General features: G+C 36.6%; 1 protein-coding gene across 1 annotated transcript in view; it reads right to left on the bottom strand.

Moving 5' to 3' along the window:
- The window catches only part of CFAP61 (cilia and flagella associated protein 61), a 362,517-nt gene that overhangs the window by 226,168 nt on the left and 117,011 nt on the right, over positions 1-19,338 (bottom strand). Inside the window, exons 18-20 of the mRNA XM_036749971.1 lie at positions 14,356-14,482; positions 10,573-10,650; positions 7,110-7,316 (exon numbers count right to left, since the gene is read on the bottom strand). Of these exons, the coding sequence (XP_036605866.1) occupies positions 7,110-7,316; positions 10,573-10,650; positions 14,356-14,482 (412 nt within the window). The remainder of the gene's footprint in view (positions 1-7,109; positions 7,317-10,572; positions 10,651-14,355; positions 14,483-19,338) is intronic.

Genomic DNA, 19,338 nt, shown 5'->3' with positions numbered 1-19,338 from the left:
CCAAGAGAAAAATCAGCAAATAAACAAACATACTCTTAGAGCAGAGGAATGAATTGCAGATAATGCCTGACACTAATGAAGATAATTATGAGAGTAATTACATTACTATCTCTGTGGGAATGACAGATAAACAAGTGGTTTGGTTTATGGGATTTTTCAGTACAAGTATTTTCCCCAGGAGGATATTCTTCTCCATAGTGATCATGAATCAGCTTGATTTGACCTCATTAAGCTGTGTTATCTGCTTACTGTTAACCTTTGCTTGTTTGGCAAAAGATGCTTTAAGAAAACACATAGACTGAAATGTCATCCAAGTGAGCAACTTAAAATGAACCTAAAAATCTCTCCTGTTGCATAGCATGTCATTCTAAATATCTTCAACTGGATCTTTCTGGATGAAATAAACTATAGGAAATGAAATAATGAAATGCAAAGTGTGCAGAGGGATGCATCATCTCAATTTGACATACATTAATGTTATATTACAAGTGGAATTACTGCTTCATGAAATTCATTCTGACAAACAGTGCTTTGATGAGAAAACACTAAAATATTAATTTAGCATTTATTATTAAGAGCTATTAGTGCAAATCAATGGTGCAAGAAGTGGGAGGAGGGGGAAGTGACCACTTCATTTTAGAATTTCTGAAAGAGAAGAAGAATATTAGGCAGAGTCTAATATGTCCTCGATTTTTGAAGAATAGATTTCAAAGGTTTCATTAAAAAAAGAGATAGGATTTCACAGACTGAAATTCAACAAAAGGTTGAAGAGATGTTAATTTCTCAAGTTAAATTCTCAATGGAAGAGGAATTGTCTAAAGAAATCAGTGTAGATACATAGGGAATTAATTCATTCTCACAGTATAAAAAGAAAGACATCTAAAGATGACAGAAACAAGAGAAGGTAATGTAGGATAGGTATACATGCACATATACATACATATGTATACATATGCACATGTATGTCTACAGCATACATGTATGCACATATGTGTGTGATAAGTATGCAGATTGCACATGCATGTTCCCAGGCGTGTGGTAGGATAAGCACTGATGACTATCCACAGAGGTACCCCAGGTTGGCCAACTATTGTTGGAGCAGGTCTATGCCATGGCATGTTCAGCCTGGGTAGCTGAACATAATAGCGAGCATAAGATGTGGCCATTCTGCTCCAGGAGTAGCTGAGACTTATGATTCTTTGGAATAAAGTGGAGGAAACAAACAAAAAAAGAAAGAAAAATAACCATCGAAAAGATATGCCTTCTGTCACCCGTTAGCTTCATGCTATCAAACTAAAGCAGCAGTCTTATTTTTCTCATATATGTATGTATGTGTATATGTACACACATGCCTATACATCTAGATCACATGTGTCATGGACCCCTTTGGCAGTCCAGTGAAGCCTAGAGACCCCTACTCAGAATGTTTTTAAAATGCATAAAATAAAATATATATGATTATGTGATATTGAATTATAAGTGTATTGAAATACAGTTATCACAATTTTTTAAAGTTCATGGACCCCAAACTAAGAATCTCTGATCTAAACAATACAAGTGTGGGCAGGGAAAACTAATAGCCCAGAGCTATAATTTCATTGGTGTATGGCAACCATCTCCAAACTTTTTTGACCATGTACCCTTAGCAGTAAAAAAAAAATTGAGTAATCCCCTCCAATGTGTGTATGTTTATTTAAGTATATTTACATAAGAAGATCAGAATTTTAAGGGATTGGAAAAATATGAAACAATATGGATCCTAGAGTCAGTATGGAATCATTGGAGTTTATTGGGTAGAGGAACGACATGGTCAGGTCTGCATTTTAGGAAAATCACTCTGGCAGCTTTGCTGTTGTTTGTCCTTCATTCTTGAAGAGGACCATGACATCGGAAGGTGATGACATGACTTGCAAGTGAATTGGATTTAAGTGAGGGAGGGCTGTGCAAAATCACCAGCCTTACTTTCTCCTCCAGGGCCATCTGGGTCCAGTGGCAATATATAGATCAGGATGACTGGAGATGGCCCTTTGGCAAGCTTTGTGGAAGATAAATTAAAGAGGAAAGAGATTTGAGGCAGGGAAACTAACAAAGGGGCCATTACAATTACCCAGGTGAGAGACGAGAGACAACTATGGTGTGAGCAGACAAACAGGACAGGTGAGAGATGTAGTGATAAAAATGACAAGGTGTGTCAACTTTTGATTGAATATGTGGGGTAAGGAAGAGTATCGAGCTAAGAAGCTGCAAACATAAGTGAATAGAAGGATGATGGGACCCTGGACAGTAATAAGAAAGTTTGGAAGAGGGATGGGTTTGTGAGAAAAGATAATGTAATGGGATCCAAATACTGTACAACTTGGTCTATTCTGTCCAAAACTAAAAGGTTAGTTGTAAAGCTCTTACTCAAGTTAAGTGCCTTTGAGTGCAGAGCCCTCCCTCTAGGTCCTATAACAACAAAGGGATAGGGTGCGAAGAGGAGAAAGATTTTCCAAGGGGCACCTGTTCAGCTGTGGATGTCTAGGTAGTTAAATTGTAATTATCCAGAGAGGCTTATTCTGAGCTCAGAACCTAGGGAGTTGGGAGCTTGAATAGGAGGAGGAGTCAGATAGAGGATTATGAGGGATTAAGGTCAGGTACGGTTGTGTCAGAGACAAGTCACAAGTTTGTCTATCATGGGGAGGGTAAAATTTAACCATACTTCCTACTTGAGGGATCACACTCCTTGGGACCAGGCCATCATTTTTGAGACCACTGATATCAGAAACTTGAGGTGCTCCCAGGGAGGAAACTCCTTCCACCAATGCAGATCTATAGTTGCTCTAGGGAGAGCTGCCCAGAACATTGAGAGTTTAAAAGACTTAGCCAGGTTCACATAACTAGTAGGTGTCAGAAGAGGGACTTGAACCCTGGCCTTCCTGATTCTCTACCCACTATTCCATGCGCCTGTCAATGAAAAATAAGAATAATAATAACAGGGCTCACTTACATAGTGCTTTAAATTTTGCAAAGTGTAATACATACAAGATATCAAAGCATAAATATAAAAAATGGTATAATCTTATGAGAATATTGGCCACTGGAACACTCAAGTTCAAAATGAATGGAAGTTGGAGAGAGTTAAAAAGGGAAAACTTCTTTAATTTTTTTTTAGCTATAAATTAGAGAGAAAGAAGAGGATCAAAGTAGAACAGGACCACTGCTTTGGGTCAATGGGATAATGAAAACTGATAGTGGAGAGGAGGTGAAGCTTTTCAACTCATTTTGTTTTCTTTTTATTTCCAGCCCCTACACCACTGGCGAGTTCCTCCCAGGACTTCCATTTTGAGGAGGGGAGCGAGCTGGCCCTCCTTGGTAAGGGAGTATTTTCATTCCCTTCCCAGAGCTGCCTCTGCCTTTCCAGATTTCAGCTCTATGCCTCAGCTGCCATCTCACCCTGGGACCTCCCTCAGCACTTGGGGCCTTCTCACTCAGGAATATCCCTCTGTCATGCCAGCCCCCTTCTTCCACTGGTGAGTTCCTCCATTTTGGAGAGAAGCCCAGTCCAGCCATCCTTCATTTCCCTCCTGCTTCTGCTTATGACTCTCCAGACTTCAACGCCATATCCCTCGCCTTGGGGAAATAAGATTTGCCTTCTGTCCTCCGCTCAGCTCCCTTCTGTGTGTTGTCTTCCTCCCTCCATTAGACTGTAAGTTCCTTGAGGGCAGGAACTACCTTTTAATTTGTATTTTTATCTACAATGCTTAGTACAGTGTCTGGCATGTAGCAAGCCCTCAATAAGTGCTTGTTGCTTTGCCTTGCCTTGCCTTTCTCCCACTTTATTCTAAAGATATAGCAGTCCCATCTGCACTCTTCCCCTACTCTCAAGAAAAACAGCTAAGTCTACAGTTGCCTAGGATGATGTATGTCATCGTGTAGGCCACAGCACTTATCTCTAACCCCACCAGGAAGCCCTGGCCATCCTTGGGTACCACTGGGGATTATCTCCAGCGCTGATCCTGGGACAAAACCAGCATCACATAGAATCAAAGGCCTGCTCAATGGCCTCAGACACTTGACACTAACTAGCTGTGTCACCCTTGGCAAGTCACTTAACCCTGATTACCTCAAAAAAAACCCAACCAAAAAAAAAAGGGTCTGCTCAAGTGAGCCTCTAACTTCTGAGAAGTTTCCAGGCAAGGTGGCTGTGTGGCTCTGCTGAGAGTCTTAGATCTTTCCCTGCCAAGCTTTGTGTCATAGGAAAAGAACGATGTCCTTTGAACTGCAACAGACAGAACAAAAAAAGCTACTAAGAAGTTCCAATACCAGATATCTAAATAAGACAGCACTCATTGGGATGTTTGTCACTAGAGGCAGGTGAAATCCCTCAAGTAATAAAAATTAATAATAATAGTAATAATAATAGCTAGTAGGTATGCCAAGATTACATACTTACCAAATTTGCATATGAAAGAGAACTAGGAAGCGTTATTGACATGCCAGAAGACAGACTAAGAATTTTAAAAAAGGGCTTGACAAGTTAGGACTTTGGACCAAACCTGATCAGATGAAATTTAAAAGGAACGAATGAAAAGTTTTTGATAACTTGAGTTTGAAAAATGAACTTCACAAGGAGGCACAGCTAAATAATAATTCATCTAAGAAAAATCCTGGGGTTTTAGTGAACCACACATGTTGAATGTGAACAAGTTCACTATGAGTAAATAGTGTGAGAACTAAGAAAGCTGAAGCAATCTTAAAGTATTGTCCAGGACCAGGGAGGGAACAATTCTGGTCAGGCCAAGGCTGGAGTATTGTGTACAGTTATGGATGCCACCTCTTAGGAATGTTGAGAAAAGAAGAAGAAGAATGGAGAAGGATTTCGAGATCAGGTCACATCAGGATCGGTTTAAGGGACTGGGGGGTGTCTATTCTGAAGAAGAGAACACTCATGGGGAAAATAATTGTGATCTTCAAATATTTGAAGGTTTGTCACATTGAGGAGGAACTCAACTTATTCTGCTTTGTTCCAGGAGGCAGAACTGGGAGTGATAGATGAGAGATGCAAATAAATGAATTTAGGTGTAATGTAAGGGAAAACTTCCTAAGAATTAGACCCTAGGAAAGTATTAGGATCCCTATCCTGTAAGACTGCAAGCAAAATTTGGAAGACAACTCATTAGGTGTTTTTAGGTAATTGTGCTTTAGATATAGGTTGGATTTGATGGCCTTTGAGGTCTCTTCCAACTTAGATCTTGTGATTTCTATTTCTTTCACATTTTCTCCATATCAGAAAACTCTCTGAAATGATCTTCAGAATTTTGTAACCATTTAATCATAAAAATTTAGGTTAGTAAAATAAATAGGTCTAAAACCCCTAATGAAGTGTTTGTTTAATGTAAGCTCTGAAAACAAGAGTTTTGTTTATTTCACAAATGATGTTTCAAATATACCTAATTTGCTAAAAATTAGTGATGCTTATTGTAGTTATATAGATTGTAGTCATCATGAGGCTTTTCATCTGAATTTCTTAAAGTGTAAAGCACTTCAAGTTTCACAATACTGGGCTATAGGACAACCCAAATGTTACCTTTTTAATAATTTTGGTTAAATTTCTCAAAGGTTGCACCTAAACATGTATTGTGCAATAAAACACGGATGAAACCATCCAGATAATCCAAGTACAATAAATCAAAATGACCTTGTTTTGACTATTTGGATATTTTAGACAAAGCAATTCACTGTTTTTATCTGAGTTAATTGCACAATTGTCTCCAACCTCCACTTTTACTCAAATTTATGGAAGTATACACTAGAATACAAAGTAAACAATAAATATTTATCAAAACCCATAACCATGTTATATGCACGCACATATGATTAGTCTTAAAGGGCTCTTAAATCTGTATTTTAAGGTACATGTAAATATTAAACTACATGTCCAAAGTACTATTTTTCTTATTATTACTAATGGATACACAGCACGCAGGCAACAATATGAATACAATGAGGAGTTTACTATTACGTCCTGAAAGTCACCAAACTAGTATTAAAGAAGGAAGAAAAGGAAAATCCCCTGGTCCAGGGTTCCTAGTCTACCCAAATTAAAATCTGGGTTCGCTGGGTATTATTAGAATGATTTTCATTTCCATGATGAGGGGAAATAACCCAACTGGCAGTTCTACCTCACACCAAAAGTCTTTTCCTATTGCACCTATTCCCCTTATCCCATCACCCCAAAAATAAATAAATCCATTGGCAGGTAATAAATTCTGTCAAATTCATTGTTATATGTGTGGATTCATACACTTGTACAAAAGTTTAGGGTTGCTAAGTGATATCACTTCAATTTATGTTGGCTCACTTTGGTTTTTAAGAAGATACCCAACAATTTCATTCAGTCGGAACCTGGCCTAGCATACCTTGAATCAAGAATGAAATCTAATCTACATTACAAATCTACATTACAGGAAAGACAAAGGCTACATTTGGCAAAACAGAAAATCTCATACAGTAAGACTACAGGACCAGAGGTTGACTGTGCTATCACCCTCAGGAGAAGGGGCAAATATAAATATATATTGTCTGTGTGAGTGTGTGCGTTTGTTTATATATACATACACACACATATACATATATATGTATACATTCATGTATATTCACAATGGAATTTTTTACATTGTTACAAAGGTTGGAGTTTAGGAAACTTTGTCAATACATTAGACTTACCAAAATGGCTATTTTGGACCAACTTAATGCTGTGAGAAAAAAATTACAGTGTGATTTTGGTGTTGCACAAATATACCTTGAGAAACAATCTGAAATTCTGGTACCAACCTCCATATAGTCTTTGGTCTGTGCTTTGTCCATGTATAACCTATTCTTTGTTCCAATTATTTCAGTAGTCATTTTACATTTCAAAATATTCTTGAATCTTATTTTTAGTCTAATAAAGGTGCCAGGATAAGGGTAGCTAGCCTTTTAAATTTCAATCAATATAGTGTCATGAAAATACAGGCAGCAGAAAGATAAATTGAGAAGGACAGAAGAAAGTATATCAGAAAAGAACAAAGAATATGTTGGGAAATAAGATCCACCAAAAAGTGAATACAGTCACATCAGATTTCTTTTACCTTGCCTTCCCTGGATTGTGGGTAAATTACATAGTAGAGGCAGGATTTAAAGCTTAAGCGAAGGATCTCCTTAAGAAAATATTTCGTATAGTGCTGGAAAATGGGATTTAAAACAAAATGGTGTATGTGGCCATGTTCTTCTCGTTGGTGATGACTATAGTAAATAAAATCTTCAATGTTATAATGCGAACGTATGTATTCTATATCCTAGAAAACAGAGAAAAAACAAACAACCTTTTAAACAATGCTCTAAATTATGGTTCTGTGGCAAATAAGTATCCAGCACTTGCTTCTGTGCTTTGGTATCTCTTAATCACTGAAGTCAGAAAACTGATCCTCTCTTTCTCGACCCAATGTTTAATTTTTAAAAATAATCAAATAAAATTAAAAGCATATTTTCTATATTTGTGTTCTCCCTTGAAAATAACTGGTCATTTGCTAAACTATATTACAACAATGCCTCATTATGGCATAGAGATAAACAGCTCAGTTCTTCAGTTCTTAGCCAGCTAGGGACAGGTTCATCACTAGTATTTTGGACCCTAAATGATAATTTTTTAAAAAATCTGAAAACCCAATAATACTGAAATAATATGGTTCATTAACAGTTATGAAATTTCAGTCAGGCAAGAAATAGACATATGCTTCATCAAAGACCAGATCCATACATTCTTCAAGGATTAGAATAAAAAGTCACTGAAATTGTCTAGATTAGTTTCTAATAATGCTAATATTCAGGAAATCACCCCAGTTATGACCAAAACAAACAAGCCAATTCAAACATTACTTCATTGAAACATGCTATCAGGAGTTTCTGTAAAATTATGCTGAATTATGTGTAGGTATTTGCTTCCATGTAGAGAAGCAATCTGGTGTAACGGATAGAGAATTGACCTCCATGTCAGAAATTCTGTCCTCTGAAACAGGCAGCTCCATAAACTATAGCTTGCAGAATAGTTGCTGATCTGCATGGGTATAAAGAGTTCCCTTACCCACTGAAACCACAGGTCTGGAAAAACAAAAACAGGCATACTTCATTTTATTGCGCTTCACTTTATTGCACTTCACAGATAACCATGGGGTTTTTATACAAGTTGAAGGTTTGTGGCAACCCTGTATCAGCGAGTCTATTGGCACCATTTTTCCAACAGCATGTGCTCACGTTGTGTATCCATGTCACAGTTTGGTGATTCTCTCAATATTTCAAACTTTTTCATTATTATTTCGTCTGGTATGATGGTCTGTGATCAGTGATCTTTAATGTTGCCACTGTAGTTGTTTCGGTGAGCCACAAACCACCCGTATAAGATAGCAAACATGATCGATAAATGTTGTGTGTTTTGACTGTTCCACCTACCAGCTGTTCCCCATCTCTGTCCCTCTCCACAGGTCTCCCTATTCCCTGAGACATAGCAATATTGAAATTAGGCCAATGCAGATCAGGTCTTGTTGGGCCACTTCTACTCTCAAAGACTAGGACAATGAACTGTTAAGTGACTTGACCAGGGTTGCACAGTCTGTAGGTATTATGTTCAGGACTTGAACCCAGGTCGTTCTGACCCCCAGGCCAGCCTTGTGTCTATGATTCTACTTTGTCTCACCTGTCTGTCTCTGCCTCTTTGGATCTTTCTTTGTGTATAGATACATGCATGACTGATACCTGCATACATGGAGATATCAGTCTAATCCTCAAACTTTTTTACCTTTCTGAATTAGACATGAGTTGAGAATCTTTGATAGTATTTTATAGACTTTTAAGTGAAACGTGAATTTGTCATGACTAGTTAGAGTCCATACATATTTTCAGGAAATATTTGGTATGTCCTTCAGCACATACACTTCCATTGAAGTCCTACAATGATATGTCATGGGTTGGAAGCAATCCTGGCTCAAAGGCTGTACCTGGAGAAGACAAGCTCTGGCAGGTTCTCTCAAGGAAGAAAGGCTTTGGGCAGGGACCTGATGATGACTGCATGTCAGCTGTCCTCAGAGAAGCTTACTACCAAGTTTGGTCACAGAAGGGTGAATTTGGGGGCCATAGCACCTCCCCCAAATGAAGGAGTTACAACCTGCATTTTTGGGAGCTAGTACCCACATGACAAAATCACAGATTCTTGAAGTATGTACAACCAATTAGCCTTGTTTTGATTGGCCTAATTCTGATCCCTACCCTTTGTCTACTTTTATCTAGTCTTTTCATCAAGCCTTTTCTGAAATCACTGGGAATGAGGGACTCATCTACATTAATTGTGCTAAGGGAAAACAAGGTAACGGTTCAGCAACCACGTATACAGTTTTCTTTGCCAGCAATGCACTCACTCAGAGAGGAGGCAAAGGTGCTGTGTTTTCATTACGTATTTGACTTGTTCCATTGGTATGTGTGGCAGACATGCCCGAAATGTAGAGAAAAGGTGTGAGGGAATGCGAGATGGAATGTTAATTGGAAGGAATCTACCTGTATTTCTTCATACCAATGTGTACATATCATTTTAATCACTTGGCTATTCATCTGTTAAGTACTTCTTGTTATTTTCCACAGTTTAATCTTTTTAAACATAACTAAAAAGGCAGGGGGGTTAAAGAAGGCAAGCAAACTGAATTACTCTGTGTTCAGTAGGGATGACCTTGGACAAAAATGTAAAAGTACCTGGAACTGTTTTCAGCACCCTCAGCCATCCCTTTCCTGTGTGGGCATAGGACACTGCCCAATTTGCTACACTCTAGATCCAGTTAAGACAGGACACATTTTTGTCTACTTCAATACCAGACCCCTCCTTTTTTCATACTACCAAGTATATTTTTAAGCATTTTTGATTGAAATTTGTTATAGGAATGGAGCTAACACAATTTATTTTTTTAAGTTAAAAAAGCAGATTTGAAAGATACTCAATTTATAAACAAACTGGACATAAGCAAATAATTTATATACCTAAGAAATAAAGACCTTTTCACATTAAATTTAAAACAAAACTTGGAAAGGTAGAATTTCATTACCTCTTTGTGTTAATTCATGTCAAAAATAATAATCAAGACTAACTCTGATAGACTTGGCTCTTCTTGGCAATGCAAGGTTCTAAGACAACTCCAAAAGACTCATGATAGAAAAAGCTATCCACATCCAGAGAAAGAATTACAGAGTCTGAATGCAGATTGAAGCAAACTATTTGCTCTCTCTCTCTGTTTTGTTTTGTTTTGTTTTGTTTCTTCTTTCTCGTGGTTCATTGCCTTGATTATAATTCTTCTTTATAACTTGACTATTGTGAAAACGTTTAATGTGAAGTTATATGTAGAACCTATATTGGATTACAAGGCATCTTGGGTGGGGAGGGGAGAGGAGAAAGATGGGGAAAAAATTGGGAACTCAAAAACTTGTGGAACTGAGTGTTGTAAACTAAAAATAAATAAATTTAAAAGGAAAAATAATAATAATAAAGCAAATAAATAAAAATTTTAAAATATTTACCATTTCAGTTCTGATGATTGAAACCCCAACTATCTGATTTAAAACTTCAGCAACAAATGTCTGTACCGTTGTCCCATCCTGAAAAGATAAATCAATGGGTTGTTAAGTTTTTAATTTTTTATTATTAGTTAATAATAAATTATTTTAATTCCTAGCAAAGCTTCAACCAGTGATCAATCTTGGACTTAGACCATAATTATTTAAAAACCTGTGGGGAGGAGAATGAGAATCCTCAGAACCAGAAGAAAGATTTACTTTAATTGGGTATCATGAATATTGATGGGGCACCTTCATGAACAGGGTAGTGCCATACATGACGCTCTCTTCTTAAAGTCTTTAAGAGAAAAGAAAATCTTTATAGAGTGATTAGCCAAGTTTACATTTCTTTGCCTGGCATAAACTTGCCTTCATTGTTATGAAAAAAAGCATTGCCTAAAGAAAGTAGTGCACTGGAAAAAAGATTTAATAGAAGGCAAGAAACTTAGGTTTAAACCCCTCTCCTGCCTTCCTTTACTTCATAGCTAAGTGACCTTAATTTCTCTCAATCTCAGCTGTTTCATCTATGGAGATATTGCCTTACATCTGCATAAAGGCAAAGGTATGGAATAGATGACCTTATAAAGTCCTTTAATAGTGTTGAAGTTTCTGACACTATTTGACCCACTATAATGTGAATATAAAGAGACAACAAGATTTTGCATTGGGCAGCTATAGTCTTAAAATCTGGGGGAAATTGTGCATTGAAGACAATAACTTTGTTATCTAGGCTTTGACTCTGTAGTTTTCATGTTTTCATGAAGGTTCCATGACACTGCTCTTTCCTGGTTCTCCTCCTACCCATCTGAACCTCAGTATTCTTGGTGATGCCCATTAACCATGGGTGTTCATTGAGACCCTATCCTGGCCCCTCTTCTCTCCTTCTTCTATACTATTTCACTTGGTGATCTCATCAGTTTCCATGGATTCAATTATCATCTCTATGCTGTTGATTCTCAAATCTACTTATCCAGCCCTAACCTCTCTCCTAACTTCTAGTCTCACATGTTCAGCTGTGATTTGGACATCTCAAACTGGATGTCCTATAAACATCTGGAACCCAACACATCTGAAAACTGAACTCAGTATCTTTACCTTCCAAATTCTCACTTCTTCACTTCCTTATTACTGTATAGAGCCCCACTATGCTCCTAGTCACCCAGGCTTGCAACCTAGGTGTGATCCGTAACTCCTCGCTCTCATCCCTTGCATTCAATAAAGTTGTCATGTCATTTCCACCTTCAAAATATCTGTCATCTACACTACCTTGTCTCCTCTTACACTGCCACAATCATGGTGCAGACCCTTATCACCTCCTGCCTAGAATACTGCAATAGCCTGGGGATATTCTTTATGCCTTTTTAGTTCACTTCCCATTCCACTCCATCCTCTACTTAGCTGTCAAACTGAATTTCCCAAAGAGCAGGTCTGACCATGTCAACCCCTCCTCGCCCCATTCAACAAACTCCAATGGCTCCATGTTACTTATAGGATCAAATATAAAAACCTCTGAACTTTTAAAGCCTTTCATAACCTGAGCCCTTCCTACTTTTCCTGACTTCTTACATCTTATCCCCCCGCCCCATCACTCACACACACACACACACACACACACACACACACACGATAATCTAGTGACACTGGTCTCCTTGCTGGTCCTCCCACAAAACAATCCATATTTCCTGATCCTGGGGATATTTTCCCTGGATGCCCACCATGGCTGCAATTCTCTCCCTCTTCATCTCCACTTCCAGGCTTCCTTAGTTTCCTTCAAGTCTTAGTCTCACATTCTATGGAAGCCTTTCCTCGTCTACCTTAATTCTAGTCCCTCTATTCTGTTGATTATTTCCAATGTATGCAGCATATTGTCTGTACATAGTTGTTTGTGTATTGTCTCCCTCATTAGACTGTGTGCTACTTGAAAACAGGGACTTTCTGCCTTTCTTTGTATCTCCAGTGCCTACCACAATACCTGGTATATAGCAAGTGCTTTAATAAATGCTGGTTCACTCACTGACTAAGACAAGATGAGTTCTTTTAGCACATTTATGAGCCAACTAAATTAAGAACTGAAGAAAACCTAGAGTGGCCTAGGTGAAGAGTAAGACTATTCTTTTGACTGCTTCTATCTGGTGCTGATTTGAAGTTTCTTTTTCCAAACAATTATCTCCCTTAGGCTTATAAAATTCCTTGCAACTCCCCCTTAACACCTTTTTGGGATCCTGTGTCCATAAAACCCAATTATGTGAGCTCTGCTGTACCCCTGCCCCCCCCCCCAAAAAAACCACCAATAATAGCAAGCAGTATGTATATACTTCTTTAAAGTTTGCAAAACACCATAAAAATATTATCTCACGTTGTCCTCACAACAATCCTTGAAGGTAGGTACTATTATTATCCCCATTCTATTTATAAGGAAGCTGAGGCAGACAGAGCTTAAGTTATTTGCCCAGGATCACTGTTAGTAATTATCAGAGGTTGGATTTGAACTCAGGTATTCCTGACTCCAGGTGTAACACTCTATCCATAATACCTACCTGACAAAAAAAATGTTGTGTTGAGACTGGAGCTCCAAAGCTCAGTTCACTCCTAAAATTTTCCTAGTGCCATGCAAAGAATTCTCAGCAAGAAGAGGGGCCCAGCAAGGAAGGTGAAATGCCTTCCCTCTTCCTCCTGGCCCACATACTTCATAGTATTTCTGCCAACACCATAAACAAACAAAAAACCTTCTAAATGTATTCTAGTCAGCATAAGACCTCCCCTCTACACACACACACACACATATACACGCTCACACACATACTCACACACTCCCTACACTAAAAATTAACACTATATTCCTGAGTAAACTATAATCTAAATCTGGCACAGGATGGTGCTACAGAGCACTATGCTAAAAGGAGGAATTTTTTAAAATTCTATACATTATTTTAAATCATGCTAGTTAATTCAGTTGAATAAGCTAGGTTGTTAGTGCTGAGACACAAACTGTCAGTATGATTCCAATAAAAGCCAGTTACTTTCATTCAGAAAAAAGTTCAGATGCAGCTACTTCATAAATGCTGTAAAAGTGACCAGATAAAAAATTATGAATGAATTAATGTAATCCATTACATGGCAAAATAACACAAGCCATATTTTCTAGTGATGCTCGATTAGTCGTGTTATGTGTATACTGCTTTCTTCAAGACGTGTGCCTTGCATTCTTTCTTCCAAGAGGTCTTGGGACAGTTAAAACACAGTGCAAAGTAAGATAATTAGGAATCAAGAAGAGAAACTATTTAAAGGAAGTAGATGGAAAAGATGCTATCAAGCACCTGAAACTAGGAGATCACCACATTTGGGCACACAATTTGGTTCTAAGTTTCCTGGAATCTACAGTAAAATGAAAAACATCCCATATTACATAGTTTACATTTCCTAGCAATAGAAAGCATATGAAATAATTTGCAGGGCTGAAATTTTTTGGGAACTAAACTCAAGCAGGAATTTATTGCATGAGTGCTTATATAAAAGATAATGAGGAGACAACTTCAGGTATAAAACTATAAAAGCCCATTTTAAGATGCAGGATTTAGCAGCTAACATTTCTAGTGTGTGGGAAAGTTAGCTCAACTGTATTTCAGTAAACAATATTAAAATGAAAAGCACATTTAGTGTTCTCCTTTGCTAATGAGCATGCATTATCAGGAAAAGAAAGTAGCATCGCATTGTGAAATAAATCAATTCTGCTAATTGTGTCCTTACCGGGTCTCTTCGAGCTATAATATATTTTGTGAAATCCTCCATTATGCTTTGATTCAGATTAAGTGTTTTGATGAGATTTTCAACACCAGGTACATCATTGGTAGTTGCTAGTCTTATATTAATTGACCTAGTCAAAGACATAAAGGATAAAGTTTTTAAAACATTCTTTAAAAGAACAAAGAAAATACGTATTTCCTAGGGATTTTCTTTGTCCTTTAAATTTATAATCAAAATATATGAGATAAGGAAGCTCAGACCATAGCTAAAGATTTTAAATAGAACTCTAATCTTTCATATTTACACACAGTGATCTCAGATAAAGTTTTACTTCAGAATGAAAAAAACTTCCACTGGACTTTATTCTACCATACAACAAACTGAACCAAATTCCCCCTAAAGCCTGATAGTGAGGTAAGCTCTTGGAAGTTATACTAATTTTTTCAAGCTACTGTGACTAGACAACATTACTCAACACTACTGATACACCCAAGTTTTATAATTGGTCAACCTTTAACCATGCTGATTTTTAATACTGGAATGCATCTTCCATAATGTCTTATTATGGTATAGAAGTGACCCCAGATTCATGAAGATTATCCAAGTGGTGAATAAGCTCTGGCATCTCCTAACAAACTGGAAAAGGTAAGTACAGAGCAAGAAACGTATGTATGTACTGTATGTACTGTAACGCGTGTGTGTGTTAACCACAAAAAATCTTGGAGAGGCTATTATTTAAATCATCATTGGGAGTACCAACACAAAATAAAATCATAAATCTTTGAAGAAGTTTCATTGTGTACTTCAAAATTTTAAATATGATGATGCATTTTCCCAAGAAAATATATTTATCTATAGCTGGCTGATAAGAATACTATCTCTCAATATCACCCTCACAACTTTTAAAGCGCAGTTAAGAACTTAGTTCTGATTTTCTGCACAACAAAAGGACAAAGATAGCCAAAATAAGCACATCACATTGATAAAAACATAATTGCTACTTTTGAGCTTGATTCAGAGACTTTGGTCAAATTTGGTAGATAAAACAACAAGATACCTATTTTAACTCCCTATTTCACAGTCTAAAACAATTATGACACTTTTGACGAGTTTGCATATTTTCTTTAGTGCATAGGACTTTTGTATATACACATATATGACATATTCAAATCAATGAACCATTGCTTTTTGTAGAGAAGATACAAAGTAATTTTAAAGGCTTTCATCTTAATTATATAATCAAATCAGCTATCAATAGGGTCCAAATGCACTGAGTAACAGTGTGACATGCTTTCTTTAGCTGTGTAGATCAAGTTTTGAATATAAAATTCATTAATTCATTCATTAAGCTCATATTTTACTGGGTACCTCCCAAGTATATCACCATTCTTGGCATGATAGGGGATCCAGAAGAAATATATACTATGAACCCTGACTTCCAGAAGCTTACAATCTAGTTGGAGAGAAATGTGATGAATGCATGAGAGAATTAAGTAAAAATGTAAGATAGTAACTGCCAAGATAAATGCTAAATAATCCAAGTGAATATTCTTTCACACTGAAGAACTGCTAGAAACTTCAGCAATTTGAAAAAGGAGTCCAAATCACTAGAATTGGGGCACTAGTATTATGCAAGTGTGTGTGCATGTTTGGACAGATAGGCGATGTACCTGATGGAAATATTTAAAATTTGATTTCTGAATTTTATGCTAACTTGTGCAACTTGGAGCAAGTTTTTTGTCTTCTCTGGGGGTTAGTTCCCTCATCTCTAAAATGGGATGTTGTAACTAGTTTTGATGTCATTTGGATTCTGTTTGGAAATAGATGGGAATCTTTATTCAAAGCCAGAAGGAAGCTGAGATGCCATTTGGTACAAACTCTTTTCTTTTCTACATCAGGAAACTGAGACCCAGAGTGGGGAGGTGACTTTATCATGATCACAAAGGTTAACAGTGATAGTAAGACTGGGATTCAAAGCTGGATCACTAATTCTAAATCCACTACACCTTTCCCTGCCCCACCATGAAATCTTCTAGTGCACCCAGTCTAAAAACTTGCTGATACCTGAATTTTACCAAAGAGTTGGTAAGAAGTTGAATAAATTCTGCTATTGCAAAATGATCTACTTGTTTACGATCTCCCTTCTTAGAGAATATAGATTTCTTATCTAATCTAGGAAACATCTCTTAAACATGTTAGCTGGTTCTAATTTACTATGGCTATATCATAGAGAGGAGATAGAATCTACAAGTTACTAAGAGTCCATCAAAGAAAGCCAAATAAGAAGAAAATTTAAGCTCCTTAATATCCCTCATTTAAGGGAAAAGATTATCCTGCTTACAGTTTACTTTACATAATGTGCCAAGAATTCATTCCTTTTATTTATCTTTTGACATAATGCCAAAGATTCATAATCTTCTTATTATTTAGTCTTTCAAACAAGTAGTTTTGTTCCTACTTCACAGATTCTTAAGTGCTCCACAAAAACAATGGGGTAGAAATACTGCAAAATGTATTTGTGATTCCACATTTTATTACTCTTTTCCCTAGGAGTATTAAATCACCATAAGACAAAATGACAATCTCTGAAAGATACACTCAATCATATTCCAGAAGTTTAGAGCCAAAGTTTTCAGAGAAATTGGTCCTAAGAGACCCAATGAAATGCTAAAAAGAAAAAAGTAGAAGCTAACTTAGTTCTGGGGGTAAAGAGGCAAGAAGAAAAATAACTGATATGACAAGAGCATGATAAAGCATTTTCCTACAAATATTGTAATACCAAGTCAGTAAATCTGAGTTTTTGAAGAGAGGGGGAAAGGCAAAGTTGACTCAGCAAAGAAGGATTTAATGGAGTATGATCATACAGATAATAAAGATATATAAAGATATGGCATAGCATAGCATCTATTCTTACTTTAATCACTTCCATGCAATCCCCTACATGTCTACATCCATGTATATGAATGTGTGTGTATATATATATGTAGATATACGTATGTTTGTGTACCTCTATCTATATATTTATTAACATTTCACATAAAAAAGCAATTAGAAAATGTTTGTATTGACCTATTTCAGGAAAGAAATCCCATTTTCCCTTCTTCCTAATCCATCAGGAACCTGCCACATCATTATGACAAACCAGAGTAAACAGATAAATCTCCTTTTCAGACAGAAAGTATGTCCTTGAATTCTTTGAAGTTCACACATAACTATTACTATTAATAATAACATCCTTACCAAACTTGCTTGCCACAGTGTCCCCAGGAAAAGAAGTCACCTATGGGCTAATATCAGCTCAACTTTTGGATCTAAGCTATATGAAGCTTTGAATTATACGTAGAGGTAAACACTGGGCAGTGTAAAATTTATTACATTGTCCTTATCTGTATTTGAAAATCCAGAAACAATTGAGAATTCAAAAACATTCCTAGATGGTGATGGAAATAGCAAAGGGTAGGTAAGTCTTTCATAATTTGAGATAAACTAATTATTTCACCTAAGCCAGATAAGGTATTTGTGCAATGGCTATTGTTCAGATAGATAGACGCGCAGACAAGTAGGTAGGTGCTAGACCATGCAAATACAAAAGCGAAGTAATTCATGGCCTCGAGGCACTCACATTCTACTAGGGGAGATAAAATGTGTGTGTGTATATGTGAGAATAGACACACTACACACACACATACACACACCACTCATATATTAATAAAGCAGCTGCACTGTCACCTTGGGGATAGCAGGGAAGGCACTAGCAGCTGAGGTGATCATGAAAGGCCTCATGCACAAGTAGGTGCTGCAGTTGAGTCCTGAAGGAAATTTAAGATTTTCCCAGAGGTATAGGTAAAGCAGGAGAGCATTTCTTGCATGGGGAACATCCAGTGTCTCCCATGGTAGCGAGAAGGGAAATGGCGTATCAAACAGAAGTAGCAGCAAACAGACTGGTATGGCTGAATTATAGCATAAGTAAAGAGGTTAAAGTATGTATGTGATATTGTGTATGTATACACATGATAAATTCACATATATGAAATATATATAAATGCAAGTATTTATATGCCTCTATGTTTACATATATATGTATATATGTATGTGTGTGTACATACACACACACACACACACCTGAACATGTCACTCTACAAATACTTTATCTGGTATGGAATACTAAAATTATATTAATTTTTTTAAATCTCAAGAATCATATATACATATACGTATATAGTACATATATCACATATATAGTATATGCTCACTTATAATCACATAAGTTAAGTATACATATTATATGTCCTCATATAAACACATGAGCTAAGTATATATATGAGCATTAGCTACTGTATGGATGTTTTATCTCATATATAAAATCATGTTAATTTTTTAAAACTCAGGAACCATATATAAGCATAAATGTATTTATTATATGCTTGTGTATAAATACAAATTAAGTATGTACATACATATATCTGTGGGTACATGCATACGAACAATATTGTATAGATACTTTATCTGGCTTAGATGAAATAATTAGTTTACCGCAAATTATGAAGGACTTACCTATCATTTGCCACTTCCATCACCATCTAGAAATGCTCTGGTATTTCCAATTTTTTCTGGATTTTCAAATATAAATAAGGACATTGTAATGCATACAAGTATTCTACATTGTCCAGTGTTTACCCCTAAGTGTAATTCAAAGCTTTATTCAGTTTGGATCCAAAAAGTTGAACTAATTTTATTCCATAGATTATTGCTATGTTTGAACTTCAAAGAATTGGTATGTACTCTCTGCCTGTAAGGAAATCTGTTTTCTCTGGTGTTGGTAAAAAAAAAAAATAGTGCATTAGCAGAAAAGGAAATTTAAAAGGTAGTGTTTCTTTCAGTAGTGTGGAAAGGACAACCAATGAGTCTAGGACTTCCAGTCTGCTTGGATTTTTCCTTCCTGATCATTCAGAGCATGTGTAGTGATGAAGAATCTTCTGGCTGGCT

The sequence above is a fragment of the Trichosurus vulpecula genome, chromosome 3 (genome assembly GCF_011100635.1).
Source record: "Trichosurus vulpecula isolate mTriVul1 chromosome 3, mTriVul1.pri, whole genome shotgun sequence".
Taxonomy (NCBI): domain Eukaryota; kingdom Metazoa; phylum Chordata; class Mammalia; order Diprotodontia; family Phalangeridae; genus Trichosurus; species Trichosurus vulpecula.
Note: the sequence above shows the minus strand (reverse complement) of the source record. Positions and strands in the feature narration are given on the sequence as shown.